This window comes from Macadamia integrifolia, chromosome 8 (genome assembly GCF_013358625.1).
Source record: "Macadamia integrifolia cultivar HAES 741 chromosome 8, SCU_Mint_v3, whole genome shotgun sequence".
Classification (NCBI taxonomy): Eukaryota; Viridiplantae; Streptophyta; class Magnoliopsida; order Proteales; family Proteaceae; genus Macadamia; species Macadamia integrifolia.
Genome location: NC_056564.1, coordinates 21,329,635 through 21,340,606, shown reverse-complemented (window position 1 = coordinate 21,340,606; position 10,972 = coordinate 21,329,635). Strand labels below are relative to the sequence as shown.

The following is a 10,972-nucleotide window of genomic DNA, read 5'->3' as shown; positions in this document are numbered from 1 at the left end:
TTTTTTTTTTTTTTTCTCATAAATAAAATAAAATTATCTTTTGAGATTCACCATTGATTGAATTTATTGCAATGTCTCTTTCCCCACCCCAACCTTTGTTTTTGCTGCTGAGATAATTGCTTCTGTCTGTACTTTTTTTCCTGAAAAACTAATTGCTCATGTGTTTCATACAAAGAATAAGGGACATAGACACCTTTCCATTTTCCGTTTTATGGTAATCAGGTTGGGCGTAATTTTAATTAATGGTAATACAATTAGAGCACTAGTATAGGATGGGACCCCCTCTCTTGCCAAAGCCAATGGGAGCATGGAAGCATTGCATGATTCATATATAGGGGGCTCTCTTAATAAGGAAGAGAAAAGAGAGACGGGGTGCAATACATTGGCAGTGTGGCCATCATTTCCGTTAAAATTAAAAAGAAAGGGAAGATTATTTTTTTTATTTTATTTATTTATTTATTTATTTTAATCCATCGTTAGGTGGAGCTTTTTGGCTAATGGATTTTCATACAAACCTTGTGGGAATTATGGTCCCCTTTATCTTATGGGAAAGAGAGTAACATAAGTCTTCAACTATTGTGTGTGTCATCCTTGGATAAGTGCCATGTTTGATAATAATCTTCTTTATAAGAAATTATGATATATGTCTCCAAATACATATAGTCATATATGCAAATTTTTTTTTTCAATTATAAAACAACAAAATTGAAGTATTAAACTATGAAACCAATTATTTGTGGTTTGTCATTAAAAAACTCTATTATAGATTTAAGAGATGAACCGTGTCATTAGTATTCTCTTCATGAAAACAATTCTATTTATTAATTGGAATTTAAGAGGCATTGTTTGTGATATTATGCTATCTCGTAAAGCGATGCTAAAAATAAGTACAAAGATGTTTCTCCTCCAAATTTTTTGTTGATAGCTTTTTCATGAGTAAGTCTGTATACAGGATGAGTAAATTCGATGTATTGGAAGTTTACATGGGGTACTAAAGGTGAATGTGAATTTTTTCCGTGCATGCAAGATAATCTGTTAAGACTATTTTGTTAATCGCAATGCTCGTTGGGTATCTTAGGTGAAGTTTCTCTAAATGTTTGGTACTCAAGTGTCATTTACCTTTACTAAAAATATTGTTTCGACTCCCAAGTGGCTCACGTACATTTTATTTATTAGTAGCAAATCTCTCGTGAATACACTACCCAAAAAAAAAAATAGCCTCAAAAAGGACATTAACATTAACATTAACAACAACAAGTTTAAGTGTGTCAGATGGTTTGGTCCAATTTCAGTTGGTTTTGATTTTGATCCAAGTTGGTTTGGGTTTTGATTGATTTTTAAATGGGTTAGTATCAAATCAAATTTGGTTTTGATTTTACAAGCATGCATAAGGAAAGCAATAGGACTTTTGGAGGGGTGGGTGTCAGTTTCTTATAAGGGGGTTTGATCTCGATTTTCATTGGGTTTAGTCTATTTTTGTTACAGTTGATGCATTTGATTAGCCTAATTTGGTTTTGGTTTTATCAGTTCCACAAAACCTCAACATGAAAACAAATCCATAAGAGTTTGGTTCGGTCCAATCTTTCATTATCAATCGATTTGACACATTTGATTGAACTCTGATGCCCTCAAAAAACGTTGCACATGCAACCTCTTTACATTGTGCATAAAAGAAATATTATTTTAACCGTGATTGGAAGAACATTTAGAGAGGCCAAGTCTTTATTTGGACCATGACTTCTGGCAACAATCTCACGTCATCTAAGATGTGTGGAAACCACCTCGAAATATAGGAGTGCACAGCCAATGAATGATGTGAGAATATTGAAACAAGTCATAATCCAGGAGAAGAGTGTAGACGTTATTTATCATTGTTTCCATTTACAATGTGATTTTTAATTGAGAAATCAGTGTCACTTAATGACTACTCCATCTCTAGGTCACCTCTCATCATATACTAATTGTCAAAAAAGACAATATGAAGAGCACCACTTAAAGCAAACACTGACCTTTGTCACTTAATATTTTCTTTTACAATGGGAGGTGACGAAGGCATATCTCCCTAATCAAGGCATAGTCAAGGCACGTCCTATCAAATGATGCACTGCTACTTCAGCATCTCATTGGGCCGTGCTGTCATCTTGGTCTTTTATCAGCTTGAGTTGTCATCTCGATATCTCATCTGACTGTATTGTCACCTCAACCCCTCATCAGCCTGAGCTATCATCTAGATATCTCATCTGACTATGCTGCCACCTTGGCCTTCTATCAGTTCGAGCTATCACCTTAGCCCGACATCATCAAACAATGTTCCTAGAAACGTGCTCTCGTCCACTCCTATATTCAAAGAATGTAACCCCTGATCACAAGGACAAGACTCTATCTACTACACGTCATCAGAGACATCCACCCCTCCCATCGTTGAAACTTCCAAGATAAGAGGGGAATATTCTCTTAGTATATCTTAGGATCTGGAATATTCCCAGCATCGGAGAGTTGCCCCTCTCCAGGACTCCACACCTAGTGGGACTCTCCACGGACCTCCCCCTTTCTCTACTCCATCAGTAACCTATAAATGCCAAGGTAAGCATCCATTGGGGATCGATCACTTCTTTTGACTGAAAACTCTCTTGAGTATCAAATCGGAGAGTCCTCCGTCGGGTCAGCCCGGCTCTCCCCTGTCTTCTCTTCTGTGCAGATCTACTGAAGCTACAGGAGCTGCAAAAAGGATCAGCTGATCAACTTTTACCACATCATAAGGAAATCTTTTTACAATATTTATTGAGAAATCATTTTTTTTTTTTGGTATGTGACCATGGAGATGGTAAAATACCCAAATACTAGTTAGGCGACCATTCAAAAAACAGATAGAACGTCTCTTTCTCACTTATTTAATGTTTTCGAGAGAGAGAGAAGAAGAATTTGGAATAAAAGAACAAATTGTTAAAGATATGGAATCTAAGGGCATTTTAGAAGATATCAGAACCCTAAGATGAAGTGAATTATTCAACAAAAAATTTCAGCCGCCAGATAGGATCCCGATTAAGTTCATGTATGAGAAAATCTGATACTCCCCTGATCTCGGTGATTAGAATCCATTAAATATGGAGGAAGACACCTTCAATTCCTCTGACCAGGATATATCAAAACAAAATCTCTCTCTCTCTCTCTCTATATATATATATATATATATATATATATATGTGTGTGTGGAAAAGGAAGCTAATCGATATTATAGCATTTTTTTTTTCTCCATCATGGCAGAACAATCAATGGCAGTAAGCTCCGTTGATCCCTCCGAGCAATTCATTATACTCCGAAAACCCGACGGCACAATCACCCTGAAGTATCCAGCCCCCGAAATACCACCCACCGGCGACGACATCGATGCGGACGTGTTCACCAAAGACGTTCCATTAAATGAAGCCAAAGGCACCTCCGTCAGAATCTACCGCCCCAGAAACGCCACCAAGGGTTCCAAACTGCCTCTCATAATCTTCTACCATGGAGGTGGTTTCATCCTCTTCAGCGTCGCTTCTCTACCTTACAACGAACAATGCATCCGCATGGCCCGTGAATTCCCAGCCATCATAGTCTCCATCGATTACCGTCTCGCTCCCGAGCACCGCCTCCCCGCGGCATACGAAGACGGCGTCGAAGCAGTTCAGTGGATCAAGAATCAAGCCTCCGGCGAGCCTTGGCTGAGAGACTACGTCGATTTCTCAAAGTGTTTCATCATGGGCAGCAGCGCCGGTGGGACTATGGTTTATCATGTTGCCCTCCGGTTATATAATTTGGGATTAGATCAACTTCAGCCTTTGAAGATCATTGGGTTGATACTGAACCAACCCTTCTTCGGTGCCGTCCAAAGGACAGCATCGGAGCTGAGATTGTTAAACGACAAGATCTTGCCATTGTCATCGACGGATCTGATGTGGGACTTGTCTTTGCCAATCGGCACCGATCGTGATCACGAGTATTGTAACCCTTTACCCAAGGGGTTATCGGAATTGGAGATCAAAGCTTTGAAGAGCCAGAGCTGCTTGGTTTGTTTCATGGGAGAGGACCCGTTGATGGATGGACAGAAGGAGTTCATGAAGATGTTGGAAGAGAGTGGAGTCAAGTTTGTGAAGTATTTCGATGAAAAATCTTACCATGCTATTGAAATCTTTGAGCCTGAAAAGGGTCATCCGGGTCTGTCCAAAGCCATTAAGGAATTCATCTACCAATCCAAGCACGGCTACTGAACTGATCAAGTATTATGGTGTTTTCGGGATCCCTGGCTGTTCTGCGTGAGACTGACAAGGTTCTTTCTCATCAAGTTTACTTCTTCATCTTTATTTTTTCTGAAATTTTTCTTCGCCTTTGTTTTGTCCAAATCTGATGTACTCGTTGCTCTCACCTTGGGCCAGCCATCACTCAGTCATAAAGGCCAATTGATCGCTGTAACGGAGGTTAACTGTTGCAACCATCACGGTGGCCGCAATTATTATTGGATTGATAAGGAATAAAATTGGAAATCTCGTTACAATTTTTATTGAGAAATCAATAGTATTCCATCTCAATGGTCACCTACTCAAATACTAGTTAGGAAACATTGAAAAACAGATAGAAGGTCTCTGTCACTTATTTAATGTTTCCATTTGAAGAGGAGAAAAAAAATCTATCTAAAAAAAGAGATCAAACTGACATGGTCTGAAATTTAGTACCCCTGCGTATTTAAAGAAATGGAATCTAAAATGTTATTTTGAAAAATACTATAATTTATGAGGGTATTTGTGAACATTAGGGGAAAGTGAATATTCCATTTCTACGGCTGCAACCCGGATGGCGGCCAAATTTTTTCTTGAGTGACTTTACCCATTTTTCAACCTTCTTCTAGACTTAACATCATCATTATTCAATATATTATATTATTTGTAATGACACTAGTTATGAAGTGATTGGTCATAATTTATTCTAATAATATTTTTTTGACAAATATTGTAATAATGTTAAAACATTGTTATTGCTCTGGCTTGTAATAATGGAGTGATAGAAGCATTGCAAAATAACTATTACAAAGGACAACAAATTACAAAAAATTAAAAAAAGATTGATCAAATGGATATGGACATCTAATTACCTATAAGCAAAGATAGAACATGAATGTGACCAAAATTTGTTTCTAACTAGGACCATGCAATCCACTAATAGATCTATAAGTACTCACACCTAGGTGTATCACATGAAAAGGTGATGAGGCAATTCCAATCTTAGGATTTCTAAGGAATGATGTGAATTGACTACATATTACATTTCATAGACAAATTCAATCATAAACCCCCCTCCCCCAATCTATTGACAATTTTTCTTTTTTATTTTTTTTTGTAATTTTACTCTTTTAGAATATTATTTTATTATTTGATCAATATAAATCTCTTTCTCTCTCTAAGTTGGAATCTTAAATATATAACCTCTTCTAAAAAAACAAGTAAGAAAGACAAATGTTAGCAGAAGACCTTTATTTAGGGTCTTCATCAGCAAATTTTTTCAGAGAACTCCATGGGTCAGTTCTCTTATTTTTGTAGCCCGAGAATATCCCATTTATGTTTTTTGGATGTATGCACTTTCTTTTCAAGGCATACCTTTGTACTTTATAGTTCCCTTTCCTTCTTAAGGTTAGGGCCCTATTTCTTATATAGCTTTTTTTTTCTTATACATGATACGATCTATAAAAAATGATGCAATTTGACTACATATTAAATTTATAGGAAAAAAAAGGCTATCGAATTGCATGGGCCATGAAGCCTACGCTAAACATGGGAAAGGCAGAATGACCGTCATACCCTCATAAAAAGATAAATCGATCTACAACTCTTGCTCTCATTGGCTTCACATTAGTGCAAGACCACACAGCCTCACAACTTTCTCCTCCCTAAATTTATAGACAAGTTCAATAATAAACTTTCCATATATATATTGACAATAATTTTTTCTTGTAACTTCACTATTATATCAGTGGAAAAAGATAGGGCATCGAGTCTTTGTTCGTTTCTCTGCATGCCCCTCCTAGTGAAAAGGATCTCCTACCCTCTCTTGTTCACGAACGGATCAAGTTCACGTACAAGAATATTCTTATACGCCCTTGATCCATTGATTCTAAATCCACGGACTTGATCCCATATCTTGCTCCTACGTGAACCTGTTCCACTCTTCCCTTGTCCCTCCGCTCCCATGTGTCTCATCATTCGCTACCTTTCGTGGAGGGGGCGGCGTTCCTCTCATTTCCCCTCTGTTAATTTTGCCTTGGTACATGACCAACATCTCTCTCTCTCTCTCACAGCTGAAATCTTAAACTTTTGAGAAGGAGACCTCTTCCAAGAAAAGAAAAAAAGAGAAATGTGAGTTGGAGATTGGACTGGACAAAATTTTCAAAGAACTAAATGGTAAAAGGAACGGCTAGCCGCCTCTTACTCTGACCCGATGAAAGAAGAGGACGGGGAAGAAAAAGCCTCGCTTTCTTTGGAATTTTGACGTTTAAGAAAACGCATTAGTCGCTGACCTACCAATATTATATTTATAACGGAAGAAGAAGATTAAAAGATCCTTATCCACAAATCCTTCCCCTCTCTTACAAACCAGTTCATAGTACACCATGGACAATAGAAGAAACTTAGAAACTCATCTACCTCTCTTCCTCCTCGTCTTCATCGAGACTTGAGATCAATCAGTGGTGTTATGGGCACGGAGGAGCAAGATAGCTCATACCCAAATCTGGACGAACAAGAGCCGCTGAAGCAGCATAGAGGCTCCCACATTAATCCTTATGAGCATTTACAGATCCAACTCAACCCAGATGGAAGTTTAACACGATTAGCAGACCTTCCTACTCTAGAAGCTTCCATGGACGACCCTTATGGAGATACCAGAAGCATTCTCAGCAAAGACGTGACCCTTAACCCTGAAAAGAAAACCTGGCTTCGTATCCTCCGCCCCAAGACGGACGATCTCCAACCCGGGTTGCGCCTCCCTCTAGTCATGTACTTCCACGGTGGTGGATTCATGTTCTCCACCGCCGGCACCGTCTTTTGCAACAACTTATGCGAACGCGCTGCTCGATTGGTTCCTTGCATCGTCGTTTCCGTGAGCTACCGCCTTACGCCGGAGAATCGTCTGCCGGCGGCGTATGAAGACGCAGATGATGCGTTGATGTGGTTGAAGCAACAGGCTATGGACAACGATGGTGGGGAGCCTTGGCTAAGGGAGATAGCTGACTTTTCTCGTATTTTAATGTTTGGGTGGAACAGCGGTGCAAACATAGCGTTCCACGCGAGGTTACGAGCGTTGGGTCTGGATATTGGACCACTTAAGATACTCGGTGTGATGATGACCCAGCCTTTGTTTGGCGGGGAGGAGAGGACCCATTCTGATCTCAAATACGCTGATGATCAGGTGTTGCCATTGACGGTGAGTGATCTGGTGTGGGAGTTGGCCCTTCCTTTGGGAGCCAATAGGGATCATGAGTATTGTAATCCGTGGGCCAGCCCTGAGCTTATTCAGAAGCTGAGGAAGATGGGGAAGGTATTGATAAGAGGGTATGGAGGGGATGTGACCATTGATCGACAGAGAAAGTTGGTGGAGCTGCTGGTGATTAATGGAGCTAATGTTGTGGCTCGCTTCGATGATGTGGGTTTTCATGGCATCGACCTCATCGATTCACGAAGGGCTGTCATCACTCTCAATTACTTGAAAGATTTCATTAATTCTACTTCTTCCGATGACTCCAATTAAAGTCCTCCTCGCATAAAAGGATTCTTCGCACATATGTTCATTTAGATATACATGTGAGGATTCAATCCTTGACTCATTTTCTATATTTTAAAAGGTGAAAAGAGAGTATATATATATATATATATATATATATATATATATAAAGAGCAAAGGGATAATTATTTAATCTTCACGACACAACTAGGTGAATGTAATACAAAGGATCCATTCATCTTTATTTAATCTTCACGACACAACTAGGTGAATGTAATACAAAGGATCCATTCATCTTTCTTTATATTTATTTTTCTCAATATAACTACTTTCATCTGTTTGAAATTTATGTAAAGGATGAAAGAAGCATCTCTGCCAGAGTGCATATTTCAATATATGCTTTCTCGCATAATGAGCGTGGGGTATGTACTAAAATCTCTCTCCTATTCTGATCATATGGGTTTTCAAGTGAATAATATCTTTCTCCAAACTCTCTTTGGTGTGCCGTACAGATTCCTTCTAATGTCCTTGTAGGAAATCCTCTCCCAAACTAGAGGGAATCAAATTTGGCGAGTGTTTAAATCTGTTCCATTTAAATCTTCATTGGGTTGGTAGTTACCGTCTTTTATATCAATCATCCATTTGTATCAACCATTTTCTTGAAAGTCAATATTTTTCTATGAGTTTTCAAATATTTTTATTTTTATAAATTCAAATCCTTAGGCTACGTTTGGTAGTCATTTAGAAAAACGTTTCTGACGTTTCTTCATTCTATGGGAACAAAAAATAGAATAAAACGTTTGGTGTCAACTTGGTGTTTTTCGATTTTTCTATAATGTAAAAGGAGGGGGAACGCTATAAACACAAAATGTTGGAACGACAAAACCTTATTCCGTCATTTTGATTTCATTCCAAATACAAAAAAAAAAAAAAAAGAACAATTTAGGTAATAGTTCCTGAAATAGGTTCATCAAACACCATTTTATTGTTTTAAAAATGTATTTTGACACATAAATTGAAAATTCCATTTTTTGACACAAAACGCCGTTTCTGAAACTGAACAACTACCAATGCAACCTTATTATATCATTAGAAGTTAGCAAGAAGCTATTGTGTTTTGACATGTTGGTAATGAAGCTAGGGCCCACTTGATATGTCATATATTAGGTATTAAGGACCATATAATCCTTTCCTACTTGGAACTAATGGACAAGTAAAATGCAAGATCTAGGGCCCGTTTGATAACGTTTCAAGAAACACGTTTCTGTCATTTCTGTTTCCAGAAACAGCAGAAACGGAGCAAAAAGCGTTTGATAAAACTGTTCCGTTTCACTTATTTTTAGAAATAGAAATATAAATTTCAACTTGTTTCGCCGTTTCTGGAAACGACTTGTGGCAATTCTTTCACTGGTTACCATCGACTTCTAAAAACATGACTTTTCAAACACCTTCAATTCCATTTCTGTTTCTATAAACGGAAATTTATGTTTCTGTCGTTTCTTGAAACAGAAACGACAGAAACGTTATCAAACGGGCCCCTAGTTTCTCTACACCCATGGTGAATAGGAATCTCTTTCATCTACAGATTGGGGGGATTATCACGTGTTGACCCTTATTTGGTGGGTTGGAGATGATGAAATTGGAGTAGAAGGCCTTCCTATCCGCTTGAGTCCGATAATGACCATTAATGTCACTAAAATCTTATGATGGTGGATGACACGCGGAGAAGTGGAGACATGTTGTTTTACTTCAGAGGTGCTTTGGGACAAGATCATATGAGGATCTGTTGGTTGGCCATCAGAGGATGTTAAAGGGAAAGAGTCTTGGTTAAGGATACAACAGGTCAGGTTGGGATGGGCTTTTCAAAACCCTAGCCCAACCCTAGATCTCCTTAGTTCAACCCTGAATCTCCTTAGCTTAGCCTAGGTTCGCCGTCACCCTGATCCTAATCTAGGACCTAAAAACTAAATTTAAACCCAACTTTGTAGGGCTTAGCCCACCAGGCCCTCCCGAATTGTCCTTGATTGGACCAGGCTAGGTTGTCCCTAATTAATCATAACTTTATTTTTCCATTCAAGGTTGGGCTGATCATGATTCGCCTTGACTTTAGGTGACCCAAATATCTTCAAAAATTATCCTAATCTCAAGTCAATTTTACACGACTATTTCAAAGTAAAAAAGATACACAAATCAATTTGTATATGATTATTCACAATAAGAACATCTAAGCAGAAGATATGACATCTAATTATCTTAAAAATTACAATAAAAACCAAAACTCAGTTAGGCTAGGCTAGGCCGGAATAAGTTGTTACAATATAACCCAGAATAATTTTTTTTTGGTGTAAATTTTTAATAAATTAAATTGAAGTGCAACTAGACACTAATTACCTCCCTAACCCCACCTCAAAAAAAAAAAAAAAAGCCTCAGCCCAAGCCTAGTCAATTTGTGCCTCTACTCATGTCAATTGTTGAGAAAACTTCTGTTCCAAACTTATTCGTCTTTTCAATCATATATCCGTTCATATATTTTCTATTAGTTCATTTATTGGCATTTATCTTTCTACAGTTTCAGATTTTTAAATGTTTTATTATGGCATTTGAGCAACTCCATTTAAGCTTTAAAATTAAAATCAATTTGTTCACTAAGTTCTTGTTCCACTTAACTTTTTGCGAGGTGGATATTTTAGTACATCGCTGGATTACATGGTTTAGGAAGGTATTTGAAGGGAGGAGGGTGGGGCATAAGTGGGGTAGAATTCAAATCCTAGCTAGCTTTGGGATTGCATCCACAAAAAAAAAAGCAGTTGTGTGCAACAATGCCTTGGACAAGTATTACCACATTGTAGCAGTTTTTTATTTGGGCTAGCTCAACCTAGGCGAGGGTGAATCTGATGCCTCAACCTTAACTTGACCCATCTTGACCTCAAGGTAGGATTTTCAGCCCACATCGAACAATATAAGGCCAATATAACATCGGTATCAGTATTAGTTACCAATTATTGTAACCTTGGGCTTGGAAGTCAAAAGAAGAAGAAGAAGAAGAAGAAATAACATATTAAATCTTTGTGTGTTTTTTGGAGAGGTGGGGGTGTAAGTATATTAAATCATTTGGAAGAGATAAATACATTAAATCAACATTGGAGCCATCAAGAGTGTTATTTTAGGATTTTTTTTTTTGTGTGTGTGTGTGTGAGTGTGGAGATTGTTATTCCTAAAATTGTGC

The 10,972-nt window shown here is 37.9% G+C and overlaps 2 protein-coding genes across 2 annotated transcripts; both read left to right on the top strand.

Annotated features, from left to right (window-relative positions):
- Positions 1–2,918: 2,918 nt before the first annotated feature.
- On the top strand, positions 2,919–4,545 carry LOC122086193 (probable carboxylesterase 8). Its single transcript, XM_042654922.1, has one exon. The coding sequence runs from the start codon at positions 3,105–3,107 to the stop codon at positions 4,245–4,247; it is 1,143 nt and encodes a 380-aa protein (XP_042510856.1). The 5' UTR covers positions 2,919–3,104; the 3' UTR covers positions 4,248–4,545.
- Positions 4,546–6,720: 2,175 nt separating this feature from the next.
- LOC122086793 (probable carboxylesterase 9) lies at positions 6,721–7,773 on the top strand. Its single transcript, XM_042655750.1, has one exon. It carries the CDS (start codon positions 6,721–6,723, stop codon positions 7,771–7,773), a length of 1,053 nt encoding a protein of 350 aa, XP_042511684.1.
- Positions 7,774–10,972: the final 3,199 nt, after the last annotated feature.

Excerpts from the sequence above, each read along its gene's own strand:
- LOC122086193 (XM_042654922.1), top strand. The coding sequence starts at position 3,105 with ATGGAGGAAGACACCTTCAATTCCTCTGACCAGGATATATCAAAACAA.
- LOC122086793 (XM_042655750.1), top strand. The coding sequence starts at position 6,721 with ATGGGCACGGAGGAGCAAGATAGCTCATACCCAAATCTGGACGAACAA.